The sequence below is a fragment of the Pseudomassariella vexata genome, assembly GCF_002105095.1.
Source record: "Pseudomassariella vexata strain CBS 129021 chromosome Unknown BCR38scaffold_5, whole genome shotgun sequence".
In the NCBI taxonomy this organism is placed as follows: domain Eukaryota; kingdom Fungi; phylum Ascomycota; class Sordariomycetes; order Amphisphaeriales; family Pseudomassariaceae; genus Pseudomassariella; species Pseudomassariella vexata.
The window spans coordinates 2003669-2018321 of NW_024467960.1; the positions used below are offsets into that span (position 1 = coordinate 2003669).

The 14653-nt window shown below is 49.9% G+C and overlaps 5 protein-coding genes across 5 annotated transcripts; 3 read left to right on the plus strand and 2 right to left on the minus strand.

Moving 5' to 3' along the window:
• The first annotated feature begins 277 nt into the window (after positions 1 to 277).
• Positions 278 to 1812, plus strand: BCR38DRAFT_429991 (ribosomal protein L6e-domain-containing protein). Its single transcript, XM_040860012.1, has 3 exons — positions 278 to 554; positions 778 to 1113; positions 1171 to 1812. The coding sequence occupies exons 1-3, from the start codon at positions 444 to 446 to the stop codon at positions 1321 to 1323; spliced, it is 600 nt and encodes a 199-aa protein (XP_040717323.1). The 5' UTR covers positions 278 to 443; the 3' UTR covers positions 1324 to 1812.
• Positions 1813 to 1969: 157 nt separating this feature from the next.
• Positions 1970 to 4204, minus strand: BCR38DRAFT_338927 (peptidase family M49; the record flags this gene model as incomplete). Its single annotated transcript, XM_040855657.1, has 3 exons — positions 1970 to 2931; positions 2984 to 4023; positions 4080 to 4204. 3 exons carry the CDS (start codon positions 4202 to 4204, stop codon positions 1970 to 1972), a joined length of 2127 nt encoding a protein of 708 aa, XP_040717324.1.
• Positions 4205 to 9283: 5079 nt separating this feature from the next.
• On the plus strand, positions 9284 to 10034 carry BCR38DRAFT_483994 (thermoresistant gluconokinase; the record flags this gene model as incomplete). Its single annotated transcript, XM_040863690.1, has 2 exons — positions 9284 to 9547; positions 9600 to 10034. The coding sequence occupies 2 exons, from the start codon at positions 9284 to 9286 to the stop codon at positions 10032 to 10034; spliced, it is 699 nt and encodes a 232-aa protein (XP_040717325.1).
• An 871-nt stretch (positions 10035 to 10905) lies between these two features.
• BCR38DRAFT_340164 (2-oxoacid dehydrogenases acyltransferase-domain-containing protein) lies at positions 10906 to 12497 on the minus strand (the record flags this gene model as incomplete). The annotated part of the gene is made up of 2 exons (XM_040855760.1): positions 10906 to 12242; positions 12320 to 12497. 2 exons carry the CDS (start codon positions 12495 to 12497, stop codon positions 10906 to 10908), a joined length of 1515 nt encoding a protein of 504 aa, XP_040717326.1.
• A 396-nt stretch (positions 12498 to 12893) lies between these two features.
• On the plus strand, positions 12894 to 13926 carry BCR38DRAFT_456928 (ATP10 protein-domain-containing protein; the record flags this gene model as incomplete). The annotated part of the gene is made up of 2 exons (XM_040861979.1): positions 12894 to 13231; positions 13305 to 13926. 2 exons carry the CDS (start codon positions 12894 to 12896, stop codon positions 13924 to 13926), a joined length of 960 nt encoding a protein of 319 aa, XP_040717327.1.
• Between the last annotated feature and the right edge of the window lie 727 nt (positions 13927 to 14653).

Genomic DNA, 14653 nt, shown 5'->3' on the forward strand with positions numbered 1-14653 from the left:
CACATTGCAAGGGTCAGATCGTGGCGTATTACAACTAGAATTGAACAAAGGTTCAGTTGCAACAACATCACGGCATCATAAGAGTCAGTTCAGGTTTACTTACAATCAAATAATGTAGGGTGTTGAAACATATATAGCTATCTTCATTCCTGCGTTTACTCCAATGTCTTATTGATGGTCTAAAAAGATGAACTGCGAAGTCCACGTCTTATTCCACGTAGAGACCACGTACCTGTGTATTTCCTTCAGAAGATACCTCCTCCAGGGCTAGGTGGCTTTGAGAAGATCCACCAAAGATTAGGCTCCTAGTGTCCGTAGTTTATCCGCCCTGACCCTCGCGAACTTCAATTTTGAACGCACCAAAAACCACACCCTCGGCCAACTTGAACATTGAACTTGTCGCCTTTCCCTTCCACGCAGTCGCCCACCACAACACCGACACAATGTCTGCGCCGACGACGAAGAAGTTCGCCAAGGGCGAGAGATCCGTCCCCCATCACTCGCAGAAGGCCCAGAAGTGGTATGCGGCAGACGATGACGCCACTAACAAGCACGTGAGTCTTGACCTGAGACGATTGCACGCCTGGAAATGCCTTGGAACGAACAAGCGCACCGACTTGTCGGTGTCGCGCATCTAAGAACAATGCGATGAATTTTCGATTTGGTTCAGTTCGTCGAGGATTTCCAGATGTGACCCGAGAAATCACGGGGCTGCGCACTTTAGATGAAGACTGCGCGGGGCTTCTCGAAAGAAAACTCACTAATGCGCCATTATAGGTCCGCAAGTCCATCCGTGCCTGGAAGCCCCGTCAGTCCCTCGAGGCTGGCACCGTTCTGATCCTGCTCGCTGGCCGATTCCGTGGCAAGCGCGTGGTCCTCCTCAAGACCCTCGAGCAGGGTGTTCTACTCGTTACCGGCCCCTTCAAGATCAACGGCGTTCCCCTGAGACGAGTTAACTCCCGATACGTCATTGCCACGTCTCAAAAGGTTGACCTGCAGGGTCTCGACCAGAAGAAGATCGACGAGGTTTCGCAAGTGTCGTACTTCACCCAGGACAAGGTCAAGGACAAGGCTGGTGAGGAGGCGTTCTTCAAGCAGGGCGAGAAGCCTCAGGTACGAATATCCCAAACGATTGGTCATCTGACACGTGAACTAATTGGGTATCTGCAGAAGAAGGAGATCAGCAGCAGCCGTGCTGCAGACCAGAAGGCAATCGACAAGGCTTTGATTGCCAGCATTAAGAAGGTCGATATGCTCGCCAGCTACCTTGCAAGCTCTTTCAGCTTGCGCAAGGGTGACAAGCCCCACGAGATGAAGTGGTAAATTCCCGGGCATGATGGGGATTTGTTACTTTAAAGGGAAACGTTCTAGAGGTCGCGGATGACGGGTTCGCGGAACTGGGCTGGCATAGCAGCAACTTGCATCTGGACGTTGATGGACTCGGCTACATTGATTATGGCGTCTGTATTGAGGTTCTACAGTCAACAAAAGAGCATAAGACACAATGTCGTGGTTTTTCGGTTGACGACTGGCGTGATGGTGTATTGGTGACAGAATTGTTCGTGCAAGGGCGTACAAACGGACCAAAAGCATTTCCAATTGACTTAAGTGCAACTCACAGGCCCCAGCCAGTCGCCTCCCGCTTTATCCATTAATGAAAGTGCAAGTTCACCAGACTCAAACTGAATGATTTCTAATGCTGACCGCTACACACTTGTATAACAAAGCTAACCCTGGGTTTGCGAGAACTCGGTTTGACAATGCCAAATAATTGTCACAATAGAACAAATTAAGCCCTGAAGATGCGGAATATGTATATTCGTACAATATTGATGTAGATAACTACATTAATACGCAGTTAAAATTGTTCAGAGCTTTCGCTTGTGAGTATCTACTCAATATGTGCAGACCCACAACTTCAAACCTAAGAGGAAGCCATTTCCTTTTCCAGTTCCAGCTATTCTTTCGACTAGACCTTTCGGTCAGCCCAGCTCTGGATCATGCCCTCAGGCGTAGCATCATAATGCTTCAGCGTCACCTTGCCCGAAGCCTCATCCAAGAAAGTGTTGGCCTGCACAAATACCTTTCGAGGCTGCTTGTTCCGCAGCACCTCATCCCGGACTTTCTTGCCCCAGAACTCTGCATCTACATTGGTCATGTCGCTGAAGAACTTGCTTCCGGCCTCAATATCAGCCGTGGCCTTGTAGATGTGCAGCTTCTGCAGGTAGTCTCCTACCGCCTTGCGTCCGGTCGTAAGGATCTTGCTTCGGTCCAAGCTGATGGTGACGCCCGTCAGGTCATCTCCGTCGTATTTGAGCTTGCAGAAGTCGTCACCCGCTTGAAGGAAACATTGGAAGATGGAGAATCGGGCTTGCGAGTGAGCTTGTCCCCACTTGCGGCTCTTAGGATCCCACATCTCGAGCGAAACGAGTCCGGCGCGCGCCATCAGGAGATAGGCAGTATATAAGACATCGCCTGCCTCCCCATCCATGTCTATCGAGCCGTCTCCGAAGCCAAAAATCTTAAGTACGGGGAATTCACAGCCCAAGAACATAGCCACGAGTTCCGCGCGGCATTCTTCGTAACTTCCAGCCATGCTACCGAAGACAGAGCCCCAAGTCTGTCCCGGCTTATACCACGTGGTCACAGGCTTGCCAGTAAGTGGCGAGATTGGCGGGTTCTCCGCGTCGAAGTTGAATTTTCCAGGGGAGGTCTCCTGCAGGAGCTTGCCACATCCGTGGCCAGTCAACTCATGCAAACCCACCTGCACTTCAAAAGCCGCATCTCGATACTTCTTGAAAACCTCGAGATCTTTCTCGGCAATGAAGGGGATCTTCTCGTCTGGAGCCTTGGCGCTGAGGACGTTTCCAAGCGACACATTCTTGAATCCTTCAGTCTGACGGATATCATCGTAGTTAGGAATGTTGATTCCTGTTTCTGGATTAGTGTTAAACTATAACGGTGGAAACCATAATAAACTTACCAGCAGGAATACCAGAACCAGCAAACGTGAGAACTTCTAGAGACGTGAAGTCGGGCGACAGGAACTTGTCCTTCTCAAATGCCTTATCCCAGGGCAACAAGGGGATCAGGGCAGGAGCAGCTTCGACCAGAGCTCCAAACGCTCTGGTCCGCTCCAGATTAACCATGCTTACAAATCCTTCCCATTCGCCCCGTACACCCGCAGGATCTCTGTATGTCTCAATGAAACCGATGTTCGACTCCACCATAGGGCCCTTATCTCTAATCCAGAATCTCTGGCTGTCTTTGAAGGCAAGAAGTGAGCCATTTCCGAACGATATGCCGTAGGCATTGTGCATTTTCTTCTGTGTCTCGTTATCGACATTGTCGCCTGCTTTCTTAATATTCTCGGTAATGGCAGCCATCTCCTTGGAGTAGTCACCGTAGACAAGCTTGATCTTCTTTCCAGCTAGCACACCCTCGCTGATGGAAAATTCAGTTTCCTTTCCAATGTCACCACCTTCGCCAGGAACACTCTTCTCCGCTGACGCAATCAGAATCTCGAAAACACTCCCGCCGCTGGTCTTGGCAAGTCGAGTGTTCTCGGGGAGCAACCCCTTTGTCTCCATCCACGAAGAGACGGCTTCGATTTCAGCCTTTGTAATATCTGGTGACTCTGGATAGTACGTAGTCATATGGCCTTCTTCAGGATAACCAAGATGCATCAGAGCCGACTTGTCAGACGAGAAGATGGCGCCTTTAGTCGCGTTGTAGAAACCCTCTGCCTCGGGAGAAGTCGCCGCTAGCTTGGCAAAGGCAGACTCGGGACATCTGGGAATGAACTTGGCGTCTCCAAAGCTCTTGTAGTTGCCATTGTTGCCGAGGAATTGTGTGCTATACTGTAGAATGTGGTTCAATTCCGCATCCGAAATACCGGCCTTGGCTTGGAGTGCCTTCCAGTCTCCACCAGAGCTCTTGTGCAAAGCTAAAATGAAATCATAGATTGCTTCGGACTCTGGTGAAGTCTGTCTGAAGACAATTCTCGTGCCGAAGAAGGAGGCTCTGGTCACTTGTCAGTCGCTGTACCCCTTTCCTGAGGACCAGGTCAAAATCACTACCTGCTGATGAAATGGGCATATCTCTTCTGCTTGTCAGACAGAGCATCAAAGTGCTTCTCGATCTCCAGTTGAACGACACTCGGAGGCTCATCCGCCAGGTAATGCTTCAAGTCCTCGGTATTCATTGTCGCAAACAGACGAGCTAATGGTGGTGCGGTCGTTCGTGTCAAGGTGGCAGGAATGAAACTGGACGTGAACCTTGGACTCCTTATAGCAATTGTTCGTCTTGAGGATATTAGTCTAGAGACGCCTCGAGACAGAATTGAAAGGCTCATTGAGGGGAGCAAGCAATTGGAGCCGTCGTTTGCCGTGCCTTCTTAACGCAGGCGGGCAACACTGCGTCGCAGCTGACTTGCAGTCACGGGTCCAATTCAGAATCATTCTGCATTTGAGCAGGGATCCAATGCCCAAGACCCCGCATTATGTAGTTCAATAAAGCCATATGGCGGTCAAGCTAACAAAATAACTTCAGCCACTGCTGATGAGGCATGTCTCTGTGATTTTGCTAGGTGTTGAAATACTGCGATGCTCACTCTTGTGATAATACCGTATTGTTTCGTGTAGTTGAGTCAGAGTATAAGCTGGGGAACCATGAGGCTAAAATCTCCGGTCGCACCACAGCCAAATACGACAGTCAAATGCAGCTTGTGTCTTGTTTCTGCAATGTGCATACGGTCGTCCTCAGGTGCTCATAACACAAAGTTGGTGCTCCGATCTCGGTGCGAATGCCACTCGCTTTCAACATCCTCGGCGACGCATCAATGCCTGCTTACCTTCCAGGGAACAGCTCTATGACCAAAGTCACATCAACGGTGTCCCTGACCCTGCATAAAAGTCAAGACTCATCAAGCCGCGTCAAAATCACACCGCTTCCTAATACAACGTCACACAAGCCTATTAAGCCCTTATACTTTTAATTTATCTTACCTCGACCTAATGTTCAACGGGAGCAATCCTGTTGCCGATTTCATCACCTGAGCCAGGCCTTACAACCGGTACCACAATAGCTCACATAGTCACCAGGCATCACGGGTGGGCAGAAGAAGCACTTGCATAGGCTCACAAAAAGGTGATAAGTTTGGATAATATAGACACAGATGGTGTCAGTCAAGCTCAATACAGAGTTTATCAATCGTTGCAACTTACTCGTGTCATAAATCACATCGGTAGTCCTCGGACCTAGTGAGAATGCGGCAGGTCATAACTGCAGCAGAATGGACGACTTTGAACCAAAATCATCATCTTCAAATTAGAGAGAAACATGACCGTTGGTATAGCAGGAAGGATGATGCATTAGAAGCCATCTAACGCTTTCCAGCATTCTTGAGAGTGTGCCGGCCCAGAGCAAGATGTGACAAGCACTTCGGCTCCTTGTTTCCAGGCATCGCAACTTAGGACATGGGCACATAAGGGCACCTGTCTCGATATACTCAGTCTGACATCCCAGAAAATTTGGGCTCTTCGCCTGCTTGCTTGTATGTTGAGAAATTGCTTCAGAGCGGTTTTGATATAAGTGAACAGTGCTGTGTCGCCCAAAGCAGCTTGAACGAGCATGCCACCGATCGATATTGGAGAATGTGGTGATATTACCCTCGGACTTGAGGTTTACATAAATAGTAGAGGTGACCATCCAGCCGAGGCATATTTTCATATCATATGCCTACTCCCTGTCGAATTGACCCTATGATCATAATCGCTAAGCTCCTTTTCTCAATGTTCCATTGCGTCCAGTCTTCCTTCAGATGTGAGCATTGATGTAAGAGTTAGTTTATACACATTCAATGCAAGGCTTCCGCATCTGTTGTGGCTAGAAGGAGATAGCGGCAGGGCCATCTTGGATTATGACTTCATCTGACAGAGCACCGGCACTTGCCCAGCTATTTGTTTTGTTAGCGGCCTTGGTACTCCAGTCCAGCTATTAAAAGCCAACCGACTCCTTCTCGTTTCTGTATCTTATTATTGTTCCAAGTGACACAGTAGGTAGATTATACTAATAAGAAACATAAACTACTTGACGGCTAATATTCTGCTTCGTCGACAATTTGTTACATTTTCTCCGCAACTTGAAAACTCAAGTGCAATCCTGGAAAGGCGCATTTCGGCGATTTATCCACTGCGGCTCCATGCAAGGCGCCAACGTTTATCGGGGAACATAGGATAATAGCCCCGAACGACTTTCACTGGCTGATAGCAACGCTGGTGGAAAAAAGATCCTGCACAGTTGTGATCTTCCAAATGTAGAATGATTCTACGAGGAACTGGGAGATACTTTACTAATGAAGCAGCGTGTGGACAGCGTTGGAATAACGGAGTAACGTACGACCCCACCTTTCTGGCCACATATTACAATCCAATTGAAGGTATTCGAAACAGTGTATTCAACGTACTATTATAGCTATTCAGATACAACCAGCTCTAATAGAAAGCTGTGCTCCAGGGCTTCCTGAGGTATAGATCTGATAGATTCTGACGCCTTAGCTGGGTCCAGTATTACCTGATTCCGACGTTGTACCTGGTCTCGTTGCCGTTCTACTTCAAGGGCTCGATCCATCGCTTCCTTAATCTGTACAATGTTACCAAATCGTTCATGAGGCCCTAATCGTACCTTCTTACGTGGTTTGGGGCGTAACGAAGTTATAGGGTAGAGCGTGGAACGCCCCATCGGAGGGAAGCCTGGCGCTGGGATATCCCTTGATTGATATCGTTGAGAGCGCCTTGAATTGAACTTTCTGAATATCGAGGCATTGTATAATAATAGCCAATACCGACGATAATCTGTTGTGCCGAAGGTTGTTGTAGTTGGCAGATTAGATGGCCAGAAAGGTGGGTGGCCGGAAAGGTGGGGTTGTACGTTATGTATTAGCATCTGCGTAAACTCGTGCCTGCCCTAGCTATACTTGATCCAAACGTACAGAATGCATTAAACGTTTCGTTCTCTTACCAATACGCTTTCACGCCGTATCCCAAGCGGTGAGCATAATAATCACTCGTACGCCAACGTTGTCAAAACTCACATAACACTCGAATACGAATAGGTCGATGTGCATAATGAGTTGCATCGGGGTTTGTTCACTGGGAGGACAGAAAGTCGGACACGCGAGGAAGGATCTACGCCACGAAGTTCCTGGAGTGAGCATCTTTTGGTTTCGAAGTTTCAATATTACCTATCATATTTCAATATCTTGCAGCGTTGTAGTACCAATTCCTGGTAGTTGACTGCTGCAGGCCGAAGCCCAACCTTGACACTGGGCATCAATGTACTGTACTATTTTATTGGAAGAGTCGGTTTGCAAGGCTGCCGGTCCAAAAATTGTCGCTGCATATGAAACCGTCATGTACGTAATAACCACGGTGAAATCCAGCAATATAACTGCTGCATGGCCATCCAGCCTGAAGGTATTTCCCGGTAGCCCGGAAACCCTGCAACCTAAGAAGGTTACTCGCAGTTTTTTTTCCTTTATTTTCCCTTTAGGTTTTTTTCCGCGCGCACTGATCGACAATAACGTCGGCATTTGGGATGACAGTGCTCTCAGCGCTGAACGAGTTCGTCATCTGCGGCTTCTATCACTTTTGACGTGGTGCTTGCAGAATCTCAATACATCAAGACAGCGGCCTGTTCGTTGCTCAGGTGGTTCACGCAGCGGGCCCGGCCGCAAGAGCCCAATCACGTCAGATTTCTGCCCATTACCCTACGTCCTAGGCCTTCTAACATGCCGGCGAAATCAAATCCTGTAACGGTGTACTCGGCCTCTCCTCGGGCTGGAATCTAGCATCGTCGCCACTACGCTCGACTCTTGGGCTCCCAACATCTCCAGCTCTTCCGAATGCGTTGTGTGCCAGTACTACGAGTTGCGCTTTCCTAACGTTCTCACTCATGGCCATGTTCATTTTGCATCCGAGTTGCCGAGTATTTTCTATTTTGGTAAGATCGTGTTTTTGTTTGTTTCACACCAAAGACTGATCCAGTCCTTACTTATTTGAAGTGTAATCCCCATCCTTTATTATGATGGGCGGAGTTTCAATTCCTGGTCGGCGGAGCACGACGGGGGCATCAAAGCCTTGGAGTACAGTGGCCCCTCACCACTCCAACGGGTTGCTTCCCCAGCTCTGATTTCCTTGGGGTACATGCTTTTCCGCGTCACGCAAAAGAGGCACTGTCGGATAGTTTTGACAACGGAAAAACACCCCTCAATCTTCGCAGATACGGACGTTTGAAATTTAGCCGGATTCTCGTCCTTACCTTTTATAGCGTCAGGTACTGGCCCAATGCAGGTCGCTGGCTGCTACCATACTTGCCTCAAACATTGCATTCACGCCACGACTTTACGACCGAGCTGATGAAGCTGTCAGCTTCAATGTCTTCGAGAAGCGTAGCTGTACAACTACCCCACGCGAAGTACTTCGACCACATGACCGAATTCCCCAAGCTGGGTACCGTAATTTTTCTTAACCCCACACCCTCCCTCGTCATGTGGACCATGTCTCCTGGCCCCAAAGACTTCCTGTCGTCCTTCATTGGCTGGGACCGAGAAAAACTTGCCCTCTTTGACGTTTTCGTGAAGGCCCCTAGCAAACCTGGACGGAGTCACGGAAGTCGGAGGACCTTGCTGTGATACATACGCCAGAACCCGCTGGAATTTTGGAGTAGTGTAAACTGCCAAAAGCACCCCAACAAGGCGCTGCCACTCAAAATCCAATCATTTTCCGTCACCGATTTATCTCATCAATCCATGTTCCCACGGGAAAAGCTTGCTGCAAGGTTCGGACATGGACTATATATATAACATTGCTGCGGCGCTTTCAACTCCACTCGGCCCTGTCCGTCTGACGCAGTTCACACGTTGCTCTAAATACCCCATGCCTTCCTCCTTGTCTTTGGGCCCCTCCCCCTTTTTAGTACTACAACCCGTGCGCTATAAAGTCAATTCAGACCTTGCACCTGAGTAGAAGCTTTCATCGTTCCTCCGGAACTTCCACAAGCTACGTTAAGCCTAAATTCACTTACCAGAAGCTACTTTTACCTTCACTATTAGTAATCCCCACTTGCTCGGCCTTTGTTGGCAAATATAAAGAATTGTCAGTCACAGAACAACTACTTAAAACCTGAGGACATAAAACCACCCTTACCGAGCAGTTACGACAGTACAAAACAAAAGTTGAACGAGCTGCCACTCAAGCAAAATTAATCAGAGCCAACCGCAAAGATGCTGTCGTATGATTCCACAGTCTCGATGAATGCACAAGCTCCTTCTACCGTCAATATGAACACTGCAAATTTGACTATGGGAACGGATCCGAAACCAATGCCAGCAACCCTGGCTCCAAATATGGCCAGTGATCCCAGTGGCCGAGTCGCGCCGAAACATCACCACATATGGTTGGTTACAGGTCCTGCCGGCTGTGGGAAGAGCACGGTGGCGCAGCACTTGTCGAAAGAACTTCAACTGCCATATATCGAAGGCGATGAGGTGTGTAAACACCAAATTGGTTAGGCGGAGCCCGCGCTGACAAAGATCATAGTTCCACCCGCCGGCCAACATCAATAAGATGGCCACTGGCATCCCATTGACGGACGCAGACCGGTGGGACTGGCTCACTCTGTTGCGCGACGAGTCCCTGCGTCAACTGGCCGCTGGTGCTAATGGCGTCGTGGTTACATGTTCAGCCCTGAAGCGGAAATATCGCGATGTCATCCGCGTAGCTCCATACTACTCGCACGACGTTCTCCTCCACTTCATCTACCTGCACGCTCCCGAGGCAGTCCTGCTGGAGCGGGTTGGGATGCGACAAGGGCATTATATGGGGGCCAACATGGTGCACAGCCAGTTCAGCATCCTTGAGCCGCCAACGGCTGAAGAGACGGACGTGATCAGCGTTGATGTGAGCGCATCGATGCCCGAGGTGCAGAGGGAGGCATTGAACCAGGTTCTACAGAAGATCGACGAGGCTGCATGAGTACTTGTCTGATCCCAAGGGTTCACTTCACTGCATGCATTGTGTGGTTTGGGTACCCAGCGGGACGAATTAGTGCTGCATGCGACAGCCATGAGTTGAATTAGCGAGTTCTGCATTTTCATGGCTTTTCCTGGTACCAAGGAGTTCTGGAGGGAAGATGTTTCTGTTTTTCTCGGGGCAACAGCGTCAATACCACGTACAAACGAACGAGGCGCCGTTGGAATTGGTGTTTGATTGGCTGATTGTGGATGGTGAATAGGTGTTTGGCTGTGTTGGCACATTTCCAGAACTTTCTTCTCTGGGTGTTTGCAAGTCTTCCACTTTGAGGAATGGCGTATACAAGCATGGCGAGTTGCGAGTCGAATCAACAACTTTCAATGCAATCTTGGAACTGTCTTGCTGGGACACAAAGCGGGTGCATCTTCCGACAAAAAGTTAACAGCCCCAATGATAAAATAAGGAATGCGATTCGCAACGGAAGCGCACCCGGGTCCCAAAACGAGCGCGTTGCATATAAGCCCTCCATATTCCGCCCAATTCCTATTCGACCATTGAAACCGGTGAAGGGATGAGGAAATATTTTTTTATATACGGTATTTGCACGACTGAAAACATGGACATCTCAGAAGCGCAGCAATGTTACGTTGAAGCAAACAACAAACTGCAGGTTTGCCGCCAAGCGGGTAGCTTTCGGTTCCAGGCCCGGATACAAGGGTCTAATTACAGTATACTGTAGGATGCATACAGTCTATACTAACCTTGCGACGCTGCATACATGCCCGACCGATCATCATACGCATAACGCATCTGCAGCCTTATCACATGGCCAAACCCCAAACCCACATCGGACGGACGGACGGGAAACCCATCATCACCGAAGATGGGTGACCATTACCTCAGGCTGCTCAACAAACTGGCGCACCACCTCAGCGGCCCGTGCCATGGTCGCGCCGTCTACTACGCGATGGTCCGCACTCCAACTGAAGTTACACACATGCTTTTTGACCACGTTTCCGTCCTCGTCGAAGGCCGGCACTGTGCGTATACGGCCTATGCCTAGGATCGCCACCTCCTTATCCACGAGGACGGGCGACAAATACGTGCCTCCGATGTTTCCAATGTTGGATACGGTTATGGTACCGCCGCTCATGTCCTGAACTGACAACCTGCTGGTCGCGGCGAGCGACTGCAGACGGACGAGCTCGGCGGCGATGGAGAGGATGTTCCGCGACCCGACGTTCTTGATGACGGGCACGACGAGGCCGGAGGGTGTGTCCATGGCCACGCCGATGTTGTGCTGACTGCGCATCATGAGACTGGGTTTGGACGTCTGGCTGTCCACGTCGACCCGGGAGTTGAGAACGGGGTACTGGTTCAGAGCCACGGAGACGGCTTTGATGATAAAGGGGAGGTAGGTCAGCTTGGTTACTTCCTCAACTTTCGCCGAGGAGGCAAGGATTTTGTTTAGACGGCGCCGCAGTGAACAGACATTGGTGAAGTCGATTTCGTCGGCGTATAGGAAGTGGGGTATAGAAAGGGAACGTGTCATGGTTCTAAACATCTGGGCTTGGGTGTGCGTGAGCTGAACTGTGGTCTCAGTTTGTGTTGCCGTGTCGACTGGTTGGGAGAATGCGGACGAAGGTGGTGCGGTTCCAGCTTGGTTAGAAATGCTAGAGGAATTGCGGTTCTCGACAAATCTATGGATGTCCTCCTTGAGAACCCTGCCATCTCTTCCCGTCCCTTCAATTTCCGTGATGTCTACCTTGTACGCCTTTGACAGATGCCGCACCGCTGGGGTAGCCAGAGACGCAAATCTCCCCCCTTGTTTCGGCGGTTTTGAGTGCCTATTGTTCTCCGGAATCTCATTCCCTGAGGTCTCTTCTTGCACCTGGCTCTCGGGTGCTTTACTCAGGGACTCCTTATTCAGGGGCTCTGCAACGCCGATCTCCACTGGTGCCTCGGGCTCCGTCACCGTCAAGGCCTCAAGGTCCTCCTTCTTGACATCACCCTGTATGTCGATATCCACAAACGGCTTGCCCACCTTGGCCATCTCGCCGGCGTCGTAGTGGAGCTTCTTGACAATGCCAGAGAAGCGACTCGTGATCTCGACCGAGGCCTTGTCGCTCTGGACTTCGCATAGCGGCGAGAACTCCTCGACGCGCGCTTCGGGCTCGACGAACCATTGTATGATTTCGCATTCCACAATGCCTGAGAGAAGTATATGAGCATCAACGATGCAATGCACGAAAGAGCTAGTTTGCATGATGAAGTAGAAGAAGACGAACCTTCGCCAATATCAGCCAGCAGCACCGGTTTGACAACCTGGAGACTCGTCGTAGAATGGAAACCCCTAGCCGCCGTGGCATATGCACCACGGCGAATGCCGACCTCGACGAAGCGATTTAGAGTGTGGTATAAGTGCCACTGGCGACGTATTGCGCGAGATCCCCGCTGAAGAAACATGATGGGCGGTAATGGGTCTTCTTCGAGAATGGCCCTTGTGTCTACTAGCTAACAACCACATTAGCACAAAGCCCCACGAAATGGAATGCTCGAAAGTAAGACAGTGAGGTCAGAGAGCGGACATAACGTCCGCCGCGGAATACCGCTGGTAACCGAACCTGGGGTTGAGTTGGGGTTGCTTGTAGGCCATTGACGTGGGGTAATCAGAAGCGATTAGATACGATGGATTGTTAGCGCAATCGCGTTCCTGGCAGGCAGATGAACATTTTTTTGTGACGCGATAACACTGCAGCATCCGCTCTCCGCAAGCTGCTCTTTCGATTGGTCCTTGGAACTTCGAAGCAACTACAATCCTTATTGCGGCGTTGGTGCAGCTGCAATATATAAGAAGTCGTAATGTCTTTCGTAGGAAGACAACGGTTTCTGTGCCTCCTCTGCCAATCGAGGTCCTTTAGCACACGATACCGCCGCCTCGCCGAAGAACCTACCAAAGCCGCCACCGCCGTTCCTGCAGAGAAACCGAAAAAGTTCATACCCGCCTCGCCTCTGGAGGATGCGCCGAGATCATATGGCAAGCGGCTCGAAAAATTCACACCGAAGCCGCTGAGCCGGCCGATAGGCCTGCCTTACCCCCCGGAACCGGGCCAGAACACGGGCACCGACCTGCGCACAATGAAGCAGCGCCGGGATGACTTTGTCAACATCAATAAGCACTTGGAGAAGCGCGAGATGCTGTAAGAGAAAACATAATACCCTCTATACATGATATGGGAAGCTTCATGGCTAACGTTGTGTGAAATAAAACAGGAAGAACAAATTCTCCCGCCCCTACTTCCGCGACTGGGGCAACCTCAACTTCCATAAGGGCAAGACCTTCATCGCGCCCCCGCGGCCCTTCAAGGGCGACCTTTCGCTTTATTTCCCCAACCTCTACGGCCAAACTCTATTAAAAACAGACCGCACGCCCCGCGATACGACCCCGACGCTTTTCGGCAAAGTATCTGTCGTCAGCATATTCAGCAGCACCTGGGCTGAGAACCAGGCCAACACATTTATATCACCCGATCACAACCCGGGTCTGACAAAAGTCCTCGAGGAGAACCAGGACCGGTCCCAGCTGGTGCGTGTTAACATTGAGGAGGATGGCCTCAAGGCGATGCTCATCAAGCTGTTTATTGGTGGGTTGAGGAAGAGGATTGGGGAGGCGAATTGGGATAAGTACTTTATTGTGAGGAGGGGTGCTTCGGATGAGATTCGGGAGGGGATTGGGTTGTTGAATGGCAGGGTTGGGTACACGTATTTGCTTGACAGCCAGTGTAGGATACGCTGGGCGGGAAGTGGGCTGAGTGAGGACCATGAGCGAGAAGGTCTGGTTAAGGGGCTCGTTCGGCTGCTTAATGAGGAGAAGAAGACTGCTGCCAAGGTATGATACTGTATGATATGTGTTGTTCTATAGAGTCTGAACCACAGACAGGCAAAGACTCGTGGCTGCTAAATGATACCCAACTTCTTCAAAGTCCTTTAGAACAACTGTCTCTAACCCAGAATCTTCTGTCCAAAACACATCCCCCAATTCTAGCCTTCCACACAGACAAGGATGTGCTCTATTGATGGCCCATTCCTCACAACGCTCGAAACACATCCACCTTTGGGTTCTTTCATCCTATTAGTTTCTTCCAACTAGGATTTAGACATAGCGTGGAGAAACGTGCACCACTCGGCGAAGTAAACAACATTCGTCGTCTTGTAGCCAGTCTTATATGCCTGCCTCCTCGTCCTCAATCTCCTCGATGGTGACTGGCTTTGCTTCCGAAGACATTGTCGTAGCTGCTTTTAAGTGGCAGTTTCAAAGATTATCTTCAGACTGAGTTCAATCTCTGTGGTTGAGTAGTGACGAGTTCTTTGTAGTTGAGAGGAGGTGATGTCTCAATCTCGATCGTGTTCTTGGATGAAGAAGAAGGCGTTTGAGTGCATGTATTTGTTCTTTGTACGACAATCGTTGTGATAAAGAGATCGTAAGGATTGCTAAACATATGCAAATGCGAGGTCATAGGATTTCTTATACTCGTGTGTCTCCGAGGAATCTCAGTGGACCTAACCAGACAAGGTGATGTCACAATGTGGACCAAAGCTAATAGCAAAATTTACCATACGCG

Excerpts from the sequence above, each read along its gene's own strand:
- BCR38DRAFT_429991 (XM_040860012.1), top strand. The coding sequence starts at position 444 with ATGTCTGCGCCGACGACGAAGAAGTTCGCCAAGGGCGAGAGATCCGTC. Across the intron at positions 555-777 it reads ATGACGCCACTAACAAGCAC|GTCCGCAAGTCCATCCGTGC; the intron begins GTGAGTCTTGAC and ends GCGCCATTATAG. Across the intron at positions 1,114-1,170 it reads AGCAGGGCGAGAAGCCTCAG|AAGAAGGAGATCAGCAGCAG; the intron begins GTACGAATATCC and ends GGGTATCTGCAG.